Source organism: Barbus barbus (assembly GCF_936440315.1).
Source record: "Barbus barbus genome assembly, chromosome: 12".
In the NCBI taxonomy this organism is placed as follows: domain Eukaryota; kingdom Metazoa; phylum Chordata; class Actinopteri; order Cypriniformes; family Cyprinidae; genus Barbus; species Barbus barbus.
This window is the reverse complement of record NC_136740.1, coordinates 11,034,460-11,050,372: the sequence shown is the minus strand read 5'-3', so window position 1 is coordinate 11,050,372 and position 15,913 is coordinate 11,034,460. Positions and strand designations below refer to the sequence as shown.

The window sequence follows — 15,913 nt, the reverse complement described above, 5'->3', positions numbered from 1 at the left end:
ATCCATATTAGCCCGTGGAATAATGCAATAATACAAATCAACTCTTAAATTGTATAAACTGCCCATCAGATACAAATGCAATTTGTAACAGATACAGATTTGTACATGCAAATACCACCACTATCAGCATTAAATTAATCTATACAGTTGGAGGCATTATTGGGTCAATAAGGCCTCTCACAAAACCTATAAAGAACATGCTCAGGTCACCGCCAAAAAAGAAAATGTAAGAAATTTAAATGAAAGGAATACGACTCTCATGGTTTTTCAAGTTTAATACTGAAGACTGGAGTCAGACAAAAGGCTGCAAAAACCACAGGAAAATATTTTTTGACTATTTTTGATCACATAAACACATTCTTAGTGAACAATCTTCTTTCAAAATTCTTTAAAAAAAAAATCAAACGAACAAAAAAACCTTAAAAAACTAACAGAACAAAAACCTTCTTAAAATGTTGAACAATGTTGAACAGTGTGTATGTGTGTGTGTAGGTGCGTGACCTGGACATGTTATTGTGAGATGTGTGCTATGATAAGGAGAACTTGGCGAGAATATGCATGATTATGTTATCTCCATTACATATCTGAAAGATTACAACCCAAACCCCGGCCACCCCACCACCCTCATTCAGATACATTTACTTTGACAGCACTAAAAAAAAGCCTGCATACAAAAATATAACACAGAACATATGCATAGTCATAAAAAATTTAGTGTGAAATCTTCAGACAACTGGAAATATGACATGGCCAAAAAACAGCTGTAGACGCAATTCCACTCTCAAAAGAATTCAAAGGAAATCGGTGGAAGGTTAAGTTCTCTTTTAATGCCCTTTTCTTCTTTCTCTTCTAATGGCCTGAGTGTGAAGTGCTTGTGTCCTGTGAAAGGAACCTACTCTCGATGTTGTCTGCACAGTTAACCAAATACATGTCCTTCAGAGTGTCTACGAACATCTGGATGCAGTGACATGGCAAAACATTGTTCCCTCCTCCACTGCCGCTGTCACTCCAAACCTTCAGCATCTGGTAGTGGGCATCTTTGCTGTTCCTGTGGTCTTGTTCCGCCCTGTCAATGTTCTGCTCAGAAACACCAAGTCGACGTACAAGCTCTTTAAATCTTCCGATAGGCACCTCGTCCAGCACAAAATAGAAGAATTCGTGAACTACAAAAGCGAAAGTCAGAGAAAGAAACGGGGAGAGAATGACAACAGACGTGAATCATCTTTAAGCAACATAACTTAAGCCTCCAAGGATTTGTGTAGAGAAACAAATAAACACAGACATACTTTTGATCTCTCTTGGGACGCAGTCTGGGAGTTTTCCATTTAGTTCTGTTTCGCACGGCTGGTTTGTGAGAGAAGCGCTCTCATTGTGTTCTGTGTCTGGTGCCACTGTGATAATCAATGTCTGTGGAGAACATTAAAAATATATATTAATTACTTAATAAACAATGCAATAATCAAAACAACACCAGTCAAATAGGATATAGCACATCACATGATCATAACATGGCTTCCATGAAGGTATACTGCAGGTGTCTATGGACTAATAATTATTAAAAGTATTTCTTTTAAAAATTCTACATCAGGGGTTTTCAACAAACAAATAAATGCTATTTTTTATTTTCTATTCATCAAAGAATACTGAAAAGTATCACAGTTTTCACAAACATATTAAGGAGCACAAGTGTTTTTAACAATGACAATAATCAGCATATTAAATAATTTCTGAAGAAATGCTGCGTGGAGAAATAGCTGCTGAAAATGTACCGTTACCATCACAGGAATGCATTACATTTAAAAATATATTAAAATAGAAAACAGTTCATACTGCACCACTTAAGCATTTAATTCTGAAAGACATTAGTGCAATTCTATTAATATTAGGCCTATTTGTCATTATTTTTAGGCCGAGAGTTCAGATGCGGGTCTCTGTGATAGAAATATTAGTATTAGTTTTTACAATAAAAGCTGAATCATCTTCTATGAAAACAGAGCTACAGTAATTATGTGTTTAGCATCAAATGTGAATCACTGGCATTGTGAAGAAGAATGGTTGTGGTGTCTTTGTCATAGGTCAATCAAGCATTTTACCTGATTGTCGGAAGCAGGTGATGATTTCTGCGATGACAAAGCATGCCTCTTTTTCTTCCAAAGTCTGATGCCCTCGTATGTCATGAACAATCCCAGTGCTAGAACCGTGATGCATGCACACACAGGGACCAGCATTTGAGATATTGGGCCTGAAACATCAATGAGATGAGAAACAAACAAATTAAAATCACCCCTCAATATTATTTGTTGCCTGAGGACACGTGTTGTTTTTGGACCATACAGAGACGTTTTGCTTAGTCATGGCGAGACAAATTCAAAGGAACATGATAAGGGACTTCCCAAGATTACTCAAGACCAACAGTCACCAGTCTGGCATCCACAATATTAGGAAAGCCATCGAAAACTTTTTCAATATTTTCTGTTTCCGAAGGATACGCATTTTTGGATGGATGTTGATCAGGTGTGCAGTGGTGTTTTTTTTTTTTTTTTAGAAAATAAATCAATGTAAATTCTTGTCTCAGTTACTCATTTTCCAGGTTAAATAAAGGGAAAGGGAAGGGGTGTGTGGCCAAGTATGGTTACCCATACCCAGAATTAAGTACAATCTTGTACATTTTATTTTAAGTAGCTTGTGTCTGTGCACTTACATTTATAATTACGTTGTATAAAGTCTGCAACACATATGTAACAATCATTTGGTTACATAAGTACCTGTGTAACAGATTCGGTCTGTTACGTGTAACAGTAGCTGCCTATTACATGTACATAATTACAAACTGTATAAGCATAGGCTGTTCCATAACTTAGTTACATGGTGCATAGTACATAGTACATTTTATTATAAGTACAATGTCTACTACTAAGTACTTAATTAGGTAATTAGTCTGCATTATGGACACCTTAAAATAAAGTGTTACCATTAATTACTATATTGTTAGGGTTAGGATCAGGGTTGCTTGCATGTAATTATGGATAATTTATTGTTATTATATTAGTAAGTATATGCAACGTGTAACAAGGACGCCTTACCCAATTCTATTTAGTATTTTTATATTAACAGTGTAATGTAAGTAATGTTCTATTTATTAAAACCAAGTAGAAATCTCACCAAGCTAGTGTTTTAAGCATTTTTTACACTCATTCCAAAACAATAACTATTCAGTAATAATGACTATTCAGCTTTTCTTATTACTATTCAGATCATTAGTCATCAAAGCTCGGCAAACAAACAAACAAAAAGCTAATTGCTCACTAAAAACCCCCACAGATCATGTTTTCAGGCCATTTGAAGTTTTATTTTGATGTGACATTTTTTTCTTTTAGGCTTCCCATTAATGCCATCAGTTTGTTCATTCAGACTGATAAGCGAACGTGTGACAAATACAAAAACTGGAGGCGGGATTTATTACATGAACCAATCATAATACGATGGAGGCATTCCACCATTCATTTTCAGTTTACTGTACCCCTTACAAACCCCACCACACGGGATCTGTTAAAACTCAATAGACTTAGGAGAGGCAAGAGAGATGCAGCCTCCTTCTGTAATTTCTGTTGTAGTGTTTCTTAAAAAAAAGTGTCACATTTTGCATAGTTTTCTCATCCAGTTTTTTTTTTTGAGGAGGCACTGCCTCCCTTGCCTCCTCAGAGGAAATGTCCCAGGTCAGTACTCACCTGGAGGACTAGTTGGGCTGAAAGACCTAATAGGGTTAGGAGGTGTGCTGGATTTGCACAAGTGTGGACACTCATCCTGACATCTACAAGATATAAAGAACACACATGTTGATTATTTCGTCTGCCATGTCTAAAGTTATACAGATCTGTAAATGTATCTGTTTATTACCCATTAAAACAATTTTCATGTGCTAATTCAGAACACTTCAGTGAATGGTGTATGTATGTCCTGGAGTGTATGTGAGCAGTAACAACAGGCAATACATTCAATACATTCGTTCATGCAAAATAACATTTGTAGATATTCTCCCTTCAGTTTTTCAATATTTATAAAATAATTTAAAGGTGAATCATTGTGTTTGTCTTGGGCCAGATATTTACTCAAGTATACATGAACACAAACGGAGAGCTTGGTCAGCGGCATTACAACATTAAATGCATATTTTATGCATGTAACTAACTGGCTCAGGAAGGTTCTCTTCATACTGACAGTAGTTGATCTAAAAAAAGACTAAAAAGAGAAATTGATTCTCATTCGCTGACAGCATGGATTATTATTGTTAAAAAAAGAGAAAACTAAATATATTTTTAACTGAAAAATTAAACATAACTGTGAAAAGCTGCAATTGCCACTAGATCAAAACTGTAATGGCAGATTTAATGGCATTAAACTTTATTTTTAATTATACCAATTAGCACATTAATTGTAGTAGACCTAATATACTAAAAGCAAAATAATAATAATAATAAACAAAAAAAAAAAATACTAAAAAAACAAACTAAAATCAACAATAACAGAGTGAAAAATAAAATTCAAAATTTAATTATTTAGAATAAATTTAAAAGGACTATAATAGCCAAGATGTGTACTTATATCAAGTTATTAATTTTGTTTAAATGCATTTCAAAAAGCAACAACGCACAAAACTGAGCTTGTGTAGTTAAATGCTTCTGAATTCATACGTGTGCTTATGTTTGAGTATGTCTCTGCACATTAGTATGAGAGGTAAAGTATTGCAACACAGAAAATATCACACTTAAACTTTAACATAATATATTCAGGACAGCAGACATAAATGCCAGGAAGGAAGTCTGTACTTGTAGACTTTTCAAAAACAAAAGATGAATGAGTGCATTCATCAACTTAACCTCTGAACAAGTGCCAGCAGGATATTGAAGAGTACCGAAGTGTGACTTACTGAACACATGGCTTGCACCGGCTTTTGTCCTTGACAGCATAATGGTTTTCTTTGCATTGACACTTTGCATTCTGTTCCCCAGCACCTGACAAAAGTGAAAACATTAACTAAGGGTATCCTATAATGTAAAAACAAGATTAATATATAACTTTAATTTATTTATGAAGCTTTATTAAGCTTGAGGGACTTACATTCCACAGTTATCAGCTGCCCAGATCCACACGTCTTACAGGGAGAACATTGCCATTCCAAGTCACCAATTTTCTTATAGTAGTATCCAGTCTCACACTCACACACCCTATCGGTTTTGAATGTACACGGTGATTTCTCTTTGGAATGAGCTGTGATTAAAGGATGACAGACATATGAAAACTGAGCAAAGGTCAAATGAATTGTTTTTTTAACAATCATCCACATATTAAAGGGATACGTTCATCCCAAAATTAAAATTGTCATCATTTACTTCTTCGGTGGAACACAAAAGATGATATTTTCAAAAATGTCTAAGTGTTTTTTTTGTCAAAACAATTAAAGTCAATTAAATTGACCCCACTTACATTGTTTAGACAAAAACTCTTAAGACATTCTTCCAAACTATGTTCTGCAGAAGCAAGAAAGTCATACAGATTTGGAATGATGTAACGGTTATGTAAATGATGACGGAATTTAAATTTTTGGGGTAACTACCTCTTCAATAACAAGAAATATGAAAATTAGTTGATTATTTAGTAGTAGTTTTAAAATGACATTACCTCTGGTGCACTTCGTGCAACTGAAGCAGTTTTCATTGTGGTTTGGGTTATCTAGGTAGGTTTCATTCTCACATTTTACACATTGGGACTTCATATTTCGTTCAGGGCATTTCTCTTTCAATTTAAACCCTAGAGTAGAAAACAGAAGGACAAAAGGACAGAACAAAACCATCTATGAAAGCTGAACAAAGGGCTTCTTTGAAAACACACACACACACACACACACACACACACACTCTGTTGCTACCCATTGTCCATAGTTAACTGTTTTAAATGTTAACAGCTTTGCTCCATTATATGATAAATGTTCTTCTAACAAAAAAAACACAGCAGTCACAGCATTTAATGAAAGGATATACACTCTGTATATCTATAACATAAAGCCTGTTTTTAGATTTGCTTTACCTGGATGACATTTATCACAGCAGAATCCCTTATTATTCCAGTATTCATTATCCTCACAAGTTCCTTTCACAGCCTGACCTCCACCAACTGCAAAATTTGATGATAACTGGCTGATTAGAGGCTGTGGGGAACAAAAGACCTTTTAGGTTAAAAATATCATGGTCAATGATAGCATGCACCTTATATTATGTGAGAGTGCACAGTGCAATACTGTATTCCACAATGAAAAGTGCTTTATTTTTCCTTTCCTTTTTCCAGTGTGGTGAATAAACCAGAAGCAATACCTCACACAAACCTTTTCCACTACACTACAATTTTTATTACCAACAACAAGCATTAATACATGATAAATGATTGAAATATTAATATGTTATATTGCGATCACATTATCTCATAACATATGTTAGCCACAAAATTGTGTGTTCAGTGTTCAATATATATATATATATATATATTAATGTCTTAATGTAGAAGTACAATCAAATAATGAGTCATGAAAAAGAAGTGTCTCATAAATTCTTTGGAGGAATGAACTATAACAATATAAAAGAAGATTCTGCGATTGGTGGATATTTCTTTAGAATTATGGGTAAGGTAGTCCTTATTAAACTTCTTTTATTATGAAATTACACTGACTCATGGCTTACACTTATCATAACTTGCAAAATCTCAGTGTAGGTCTGTCCTAAAATGTTTATATGTTATAGTTCAAATTAGATTATGGAACCTGACTATTAATTTTATGTATAGGTAAAATCACTGAATAATTAACCAATTAAAACATACCTTTAATCATAGTCAACCATGATGAAAAGCATTGTATTTTAAATGGCCACCTGGGGAAATTTTGAAAATGAAGGCTCATGGCTCTGCGAGTAACTTACCAGCAAAACATAAGCGAACAGCTGACATTTCCTCATGGCAGCTATAGGGGGCGCTAAAGCAGTACTTCTCACTTCACCAAACACACTGTCCGGACAGAAGAGAGGGGAAAGTGTGGGTAGATTTACAAAATATTAATTTCACAGCATGATCTAATAAATAAAAACAACCGTTTTCATGAACTCTGATGTCCTTGTATATCAAGCAGATTATTCTTACAGTAACCTGTTGCGAAATAGTCCCTAGGCTACATGAGAAACTAATAACCAAACCAAAACCACACACAGTAACATCTAAAATACAGTTTTTATTGTTAATGCCAGCTGAGACCACTACAGACATGCACACTACAGGAAAGACGGCAAACGGGGAGAAGCTTTAACATTTCCATCCGTTTCAAACCTACGGTGCAATGGCTACACCCACACTTAAAAGTGCCACATTAGAGATAATAATCGAGTTCCGTGTGGAGCTTTTACAGCGCGTGAACTTACCTCTACTCATGGCGATACAACATTGCCTTTCTTACTCTCCCAGAAGCGGTCTGTCATCCCATATAGAGCTAAAATATAGCCTATATTTAAAAACGTTTTTTAAAAATGTGAGATGGGTGAAGTATCGCTACCGTCCATTTCCTCGGAGGAGAAGGGCAGTCTTTAACTGGAAATGTTATGCGTCACAATAGCACCGCTCCTCCTCGCGTGCCAGTTCTCTTGAAGGAATTCGAGAGGCTGGATGAAACCGGAAGCACTTCTGTAACAACTTTGAGAAAATCACAGTATTTACAACGTACAATGTAGCTACTAAAGGTAGCCTATTACCGTCTGTGTTGTTATGCCTTTTGTTGGGCGTTGGAGGCACGTAGCCTTCCCTAATGAAAAATAAAATATACTAAAATGTATTTGAAATACGTTTATTTCATGCTAAGTATACTACAAATACATTAATAAAAATACTCTACAATTGTACTTTTGGTAAATTGGCATACAACAAATTTTGCACTTTAATTGTGCAGAAGTAGTGCAACTAAAGATATACTGAAGTAGTGGAACTATTGCAAGTAAACTTTAGGTGCACTTTAAATTTCTTGCATTTAAAGACCGGTATTATTCATAGATCATACAATCCTCATCAGTGACATTAAAACACACTTTAGGTATAATATTAAGAAATGTAGTTGGCCTACTCCAAATAAAGTTTAATTATAATTCTTATATCAGTAAGGCTGGAGTGATATGTCACTAAATATGATAATAGATTTATACTTAGTATGAAATAAATGCATTTTAAATATATAAATTTTTTATATAGGCTATATCAGAATGTCAAACTAGACTTAAAAAAGCCATATTTAAGCCCAAAATGAAAATCATAATTTAGCCTAATCACCCTCATGTCATGACTTTCTTAATTCGTGAAACAAAAAACAAATAAAAAAAAAAGACATTTTTAATATTCTGGTTAATGGTTGCAATTTACAGCTGCATTACTGAGTGAATGATTTGAACTTAGAACAGGATCAGATTTAATCATTCAGAGCGGTTTTATGAATAGGATAAACCGATTCTTTGAAAAGATCCGACATCTCTACTTACTTGACTTTTGCCCCTAATTTGCAGCCTGGATGAGCTGACCTCAGTTGAGCAAGTCTGCAGATTAAAATTTCAGTCTGTTTGTCACACAAAGCAATCATATGACTTCAGAAAACCAGTCACGTGGTTTTATCATGTTATGGAGAAGTTTTGCCCCATTTGAGGCTTGATATCTTCATTCACCATTCATTATCAATGCATGGATCGGAGGAGTAGTTCTTCAGAATTTCTTCTTTTGTGTTTCGTGTAAGAAAGGGAGTCATATGAGTTCACCTGAGGGTGAACGACAGAATTATCATTTATGAGTGAACTATCAGTTAGGCCATATATCAGACTTAACATAAAAATAAATGCAAATGTATGTATGAAAATACATACATTGTATGTATACAAATATGTACGAGGAGCTTCTTCCCCCAGGCCTGTGTCATAACATCACTTGACTCCATGTAAATATCAAGCTATTCAGAATTTTTTCTACCTCATATTGCTGCTATTTAAATACCCTGTACAACTGTTTTGCACATTCCTCTTAAATTACTATTTATGTCAACAACATACTGACCTGCACATTTATATTTTTTTATATTTTATTTTATATTTTTTTCTACTTTTCTTTTTCTTAATATTTGTATTCTATACAATTGCACTGTCCTTGGAGCGGACCTGACCTACATTTCACTGCTGGTTATACTCTGTATAATTGTGTATGTGACAAATAAAAAATCTTGAATCTTGAAAAAGTGTGTGTGTGCTTTTGCATTGCATTGCATAACATCTAAGGAAATGATCTTTGATTTGAAATAGCATGTTTTGTCTTTATTTTTCTCCAGGTAAACTCTTCACTGAGTTTATTTTTTTGATTATCGCAGACAGAATGTACGTACTTAGCTGCACACTGAGGCGAAGAAATAACTTCCTCACCTCTGAAACCACATCCTGTCTCCATTTCTTCTGTGACCTGCAATGTAACCATGGAGATTGTACAAATTGCCCACGGATTGTTCTTTAGCATGGTGCCAAAATTAATTCAAAACAAAAACAAATAACATATTATGCTGTTAAAGATCTTCTTAAAGGTCTGATATTTAATTCCCATTGTATGCTAAGCACATATTTTTATTAGCTATTTAGCTATTTTTAATTTTTCCATCTGATAGTAGTTAAAAAACACTAATACTGGTTGTATTCCATTAACCTTCCAAGAATGCCTTGCTGAAAGCTTGAGAGAGGGAGGAAAAGTATGAATAGTGGTGTTTGTGTTGCCATGAACTGAATAATTGTAGTGCATCAAACACTGCAGGTAACTGCTGCAACTGTTCAGATGACTCACAATTTGTTTATCTTGAAATAAGCCAGTCCGTAAGAGCCTTAAAAATAGGTTGCAATGGTTTTTCTGGGACAGTTTTAGTTGGTGTTGGGCACAAATGTTAGTTATTTGCCTTCCACCTGTAGCCTATACTGAATGGAAGTATATTTAATTGGCTATACTAAAGGTCTGGTGAATAGTCTGGCTGTGAAAGGCTAGTGCTCGCATCTGCACACGACCGCTTAAATAGCACAACTGATTCCAGGCCTTACAAGGTTGATAAACCACTGACATCCAGCAAGTTACTACTGTTTCATTAGCTTAACCAACAGGGCCAATATTGCACCAACATGGTTTGCCACCAGATTACACAACCAGTCTAAATTAAATGCACAAGCATGATAATTGTTTCAAATATCAGCAGTGCAGAACGCTGAAGGCAATCAATTTGGCTGATGCTATAGAGTTCAATATTCAGTTTCCAGAAGTAAAAATCCCATTAATTGTCTTCAAAGGGGAATTGATTTATGAACTTTTAAATTTATAAAAATTTGAATTCACGTCGCGCACACTTTAATGCCCTTTGAATGGAACATAGCTATATGCTCCTTTCGAACTGGAATCATGGTGGAATATCCTGTGTCACAACCGGCTCAAAGCCGTAACAAATGGAAGGAGGACATGCGGTTGGTGAGGTTGCAACAGAAATATTTAACATAAAAAATGTATATAAAACAAAAAAGCAACGAAAAATAAATGCAATTTCTGTCTGGCACAAGATGGTATAAAGCCAGACAGAACAAGTATCACAACTAATAAACAAATCCAAATAAACAACACAAAACCAATCGGAAGCAAACAAGCAACAACCACACCATCAAGGCCAAGGTTTTCATAGAGGGAAGAACAGGTGGACATCGTTCTCTTGATGAGTCTCCTAGCCACACCCACCAGCCGGCAATAGCAGGAAGAGTAGGAGACTCCCCCCCCCCCATAAAAGAAAAGACCACAAAAAAAAAAAAAATCAGTACAACATTCAAACAGTCCGAGTGTCAAGATTTGATTTAGCTCGTAAATGTTCCCCAGTCTCTTCAACTCCACAACTCCTTCCAGCAACCTTGGCGCCTAGGAAGCAAAATTAAGGAAGAAACAGAGAGAGAATAAAAATAAAAAATAGAAAACACAAGTTCTACAACACTTAGACTACGTGAACACGAGACAAGGCATCAGCAGTTACATTTTCTGAGCCTTTAATATGGCGTATATCTAACAGATAACCCTACAAAAACAAACACCATCTCATTAGCCTTTGGTTAGGATTTTGTAAGGAGTGCAAAAAGATTAAAGGACTGTGATCTGTATAGACCACTAGGGGTCCCTCTGACGATCCCACATACACATCAAAGTGTTGTAAAGCCCAAATTAAAGCAAGAGCCTCCTTCTCGATCACTGACTTATTAAGCTGATATGAATTAAACTTTCTAGAGAAGAAACCAATTGGGTGATCAATGCCATCCTCAGACCTCTGCAGTAAAACAGCCCCAGCACCCACATTACTGGCATCTACCTGCAATTGAAAAGACTGGTCAAATCTTGGAGCCGCCAAAACGGGAGCCTCTGTAAGAAGCACTTTTATTTTCTCAAAAGCTTGCTGATACAACGAGGTCCAGCAAAAAGATACTCCTCCCCGCAACACATTTGTCAGGGGCACCGCTACAATAGAAAAATTCCTGCAAAAACAATGATAAAACCCTACCATTCCAAGAAATCGCATTGACTCTTCCTTCGTTGTGGGAGTAGGGTATTCATCTATTGCCTCTACCTTAGCACGAACGGGGCGCACTTGGCCCTGACCAACTACCTTCCCCAGAAAAGTAAACGTGGCCCTGGCAAACTCACATTTTAACAAATTAACTGTCAAATTTGCCTTTACAAAGCGATCAAAAAGTGTTCTTAATTCAGATTAGATTTAATTCAGAACCAATGTACAAAGCAGCAAAAAAATAAATAAAAATACAAAATATATAATATAGGCGACTATGTCCTATGTATATATACAGGTCAAGTATGTGCAAATTAGAAATGAGAAAATAAAAATAAAATAAGTGAGTGTGGTGAATGGATAATGTATTAGATGTGTGTTCTACGTTTATTTATTGAGTGTTCATGAGATGTATTGACTGAGGGAAGAAACTGTTCCTGTGTCTGGTCGTTCTGGTGCTCAGAGCTCTGTAGCGTCGACCAGATGGTAACATTTCAAAGAGGTTGTGTGCTGGATGTGAGGGGTCCAGAGTGATTTTACCAGCCTTTTTGCTCACTCTGGATAAGTACAGTTCTTGGAGAGTGGGGACGGTTGTACCAATGATTCGCTCAGCAGTCCGGACTACCCTCTGTAGTCTTCTGAGGTCAGATTTGGTAGCTGAGCTGAACCAGACAGTTATTGAGGTGCAAAGGATGGATTCAATGATGGCAGAGTAGAACTGTTTCAGTAAGTCCTGTGGCAGGTTGAACTTCCTCAGCTGGCGAAGAAAGTACAACCTCTGCTGGGCCTTCCTGACAATGGAGTCAATGTGAATATCCCACTTCAGGTCCTGAGAGATGGTGGTGCCCAGGAATCTGAATGACTCCACTGCAGTCACAGTGCTGTTCATGATGGTGAGTGGGGGGAGAGCAGGGGGGTTTTGGTTATTATCTATGAGTTTGCGGATATACTCTGCTCTGGCAGCTTCTAGAGCCTGTCTATAGCTGGACATACTGTTTTTCCACGCAATTCTAAAAACTTCTAAGTTAGTTTTTCTCAATTTGCGCTCAAGATTACGAGTTTCTTTCTTGAGAGAATGGGTATAACTGTTGTACCATGGCGCAGTACGTTTTTCTCTAACCTTTTTCGATTTGAGGGGGGCAACAGCTTCTAATGTATTAGAGAAGATAGTGCCCATGTTGCTAGTCATTTCGTCTAGTTCATGTGTATTTATGGGTACACAGAGCAGTTGAGATAAATCAGGCAGGTTATTTGTGAATCTGTCTTTGGTGACTGGAACAATAGTTCTGCCCGGACGATAATGCGAAGCCATATAACTAACATCAGTAATACGCAGCAGGCACGATACAAGGAAATGATCAGTAACATCATCACTTTGAGGTACGTTATCTATATCGGTAAGATCAATTCCATGCGATATAATTAAATCTAGCGTATGATTAAAACGATGAGTGGGCCCGGTGACGTTTTGCTTGATCCCAAAAGAGTTTATTAGGTCAGTAAACGCAAGTCCTAACTCATCATTTGTATTATCAACGTGAATGTTAAAATCTCTGACAATTAGCACTTTATCAACATTGACCAATAGATCTGAGAGGAAATCTGCAAATTCTTTTAGGAAATCTGTATATGGCCCTAGCGGTCTATACACCGTAGCCAGAGCAAGAGACAGGAGAGATTTCTTTTGTATATCTAAAAGTGTAACATTAAGCAGAAGTATTTTGAATGAGTTAAACCTCCTGTATCCTGTTTTCTGAGTAACATTGAGAATATCACTATATATTGTTGCAACACCGCCGCCACGACCAGTCTGACGGGGCTCATGTTTATAACAGTAGCTTGGTGGAGTAGACTCATTTAGACCAAAATATTCATTTGGTTTAGTCAGGTTTCAGTCAGGCAGAGAACATCAAAATTATTATCTGTGATCATTTCATTTACAATAACTGCTTTGGGTGCGAGTGATCTAATATTTAGGAGACCAAGCTTTAAAAATTGTTTTTGTTCATTTATTTTGCGGTTTTCTGGTTTAATCACGATCAGATTTTTTCTAGATCCTACATTAACTTTATATTTTGACCTCGCTATTCGGGGAACAGACACAGTCTGTATAGATTGGACAACGCAAGTACTTCTATCTTTTAAGTGATCATATAAGTCAATAAGTCATCATAGCAGTTATTTGAGAATTGGCTTACTAGTCAGATGGAGCATAGCGTCCTGGAGTTTCAGAGACTGATTTGGCTTTCCAGTAAGTTGGCACGGATGACAGGATTTAATATACTTCGACACGTCACGCTTCAATTTTGGCCAAAAGAAACATTTCAGGAGTAACTTGTACGTCATTTTCACCCCCATATGTCCAGATGTATCATGTGCGATCTGTAACACAAGTTGACGGGGAGACTGTGGTATTACAATTTGTAGCACAGGATCACCAATTGCAAACTCTCCATGTAGGACCCACATTCGAACCAACAACCCCTCGTCCAGGTAATACCCAGAAGATAGATTGTCAACTGTGTCATAAGGGACCATTCGATCAAACAACTCAAGAGTAGTGTCAGCTTTTTGCTCCTTTATCAAATCATCCCGTGACACAGACAAAACAGAAGGGATTTCTAGAGTTTTACTCACCACTTTTTTAGACTCAATTTTATCATCAGCTTGTGTTTTTCTCATAGATCGAGTTATCACACATGATGGCATGCATTCAAAGAGTTTTCATCACCGTCTGATTTAAAAGCCATCGGAGAGGATGTAACCACCAAATGTGGTAAATCATCTCGCCAAACTCGTTCACTAGCCAAATCATTTCCCAAGATTACCTGTACTCCTTCCACAGGCAAACAGGAGCGTACAGCAACTTCTACGTCTCCCTGGATTAAATCAGATTGCAAAACAAATTTGTGAAGTGGAACAGACATAACATTTAAACCAATGCCCTTAATCAAAACATTACTTCCAGTATAGGACTCCGTGGAAAAAGGCAACACAGACTCTAGAACAAAAGTTTCTGTTGATCCTGTATCACGGAGGATTTAAACTGGTACATCTTTTGCAGAACTAACCAATCTGACAATACCTTCTGTAACAAAGGGAGCAAATGCTGAAAAACCAGACGTGCAATTTTTCTGACCATCAAGCAACGTCAGAGCATTTACGGTCAAAGCAGGTTTTGCAGGGGAATTTTTATTTTATTTTACTTTCGATGGGTCTCCTTTTGTGTTTAATAATGGACATTCGTTCTTCCAATGACCAAACACATGACAATAATTACACGTATTTGCTCTCTCTTTTTCCCCAAGAGAACTATGTAGTTGTCCGCCAAGCGGATCACGCGATAGTTTAGCAGAGTGAATAGATTTACGCCAAGGTTCTTTTTGAAGATTTTCGCCATATATTTTAGAACCAAAAGAGGTCTTATGAATCAGAAAGAACTCGTAGGCCATAACGGCTGCCTCATATTCAGTGACAGGTTTACGTTCGCTTACATAAGTTACACGATCTGAAACTGAGTTTTTGAATTGTTCAAGCACCATTAACTCTTTTAAATCGTCCAGTGTTTTTATGTCAGAAGGCACACACCAACGATTAAAATATCACATACAAACTCAACATACGTTTGTTTGTCACTTTTCTTCCAGTGCCTAAATTTTTGTTGGTAGGCTTCTGTAACCAGTTCGTAACTTCTCAGCACTACAGCCTTAACCGCCTGATAATCAGCAGCATCCTCTACACTAAGAGAAGAATTTGCTTCTTGGGCTCTACCTGTAAAGACAGATTGCAACATAAGCGTGCACTCCTCATCTGGCCAATTGTGAGCATCCGCAACACGTTCGAGCAGGACTGTGATGTCCAGTTCGCAGGTCAAGTAGCGCAAACGTCTGAAGTGATAAGAGATACATACAAAATGTGCAGAGCGTTGGTATGCGAGGACTGGAATAGAGAACCACTGATCTAGACTTTAAGCTCATCTGAGTCTTCCTCATCCTTCTGCTCAGTTTGTTCTCTCAAGGACCTTTGGCGTCAACGGCTTCACCACAATTTACTGTTCTGTCAGATCCACCATGATTTTCTGTTTCATCTCCTTATCCAAGAGTTTGTGACCCTCCTGCTCCGCTGTGGTTTTCTACTCCTCACTCCATCCTAGTACCTCCCTCCATTAACCCTGCCATGGCTCCACCTTCTCTCCACCTCATTATCATTTTTGTAACTTCCCTATAACTCATGGCTTATTCTGCAGCATCAGGTTCCTTCCATCATCATTACCCTAATTGTCCT

At 36.8% G+C, this 15,913-nt stretch overlaps 1 protein-coding gene across 1 annotated transcript; it reads right to left on the bottom strand.

Annotated features, from left to right (window-relative positions):
* Positions 1-259: 259 nt before the first annotated feature.
* Positions 260-7,699, bottom strand: LOC306878117 (tumor necrosis factor receptor superfamily member 1A-like). Its single transcript, XM_079430245.1, has 10 exons — positions 7,461-7,699; positions 6,969-7,053; positions 6,085-6,205; positions 5,680-5,808; positions 5,119-5,268; positions 4,928-5,012; positions 3,729-3,811; positions 2,094-2,242; positions 1,287-1,407; positions 260-1,163 (listed from the first exon to the last, which is right to left on the bottom strand). The coding sequence occupies exons 2-10, from the start codon at positions 7,002-7,004 to the stop codon at positions 850-852; spliced, it is 1,188 nt and encodes a 395-aa protein (XP_079286371.1). The 5' UTR covers positions 7,005-7,053; positions 7,461-7,699; the 3' UTR covers positions 260-849.
* Positions 7,700-15,913: the final 8,214 nt, after the last annotated feature.

What these genes read in the sequence shown, in the direction of transcription:
- LOC306878117 (XM_079430245.1), bottom strand. Translation starts at nt 7,004, where the DNA reads ATGAGGAAATGTCAGCTGTTCGCTTATGTTTTGCTG. An exon ending in CTGTGATAAATGTCATCCAG is followed by an intron (nt 5,809 to 6,084) that starts GTAAAGCAAATC and finishes TTTCTACTCTAG; the next exon opens with GGTTTAAATTGAAAGAGAAA. An exon ending in CACCTGCTTCCGACAATCAG is followed by an intron (nt 1,408 to 2,093) that starts GTAAAATGCTTG and finishes TGTTCTCCACAG; the next exon opens with ACATTGATTATCACAGTGGC.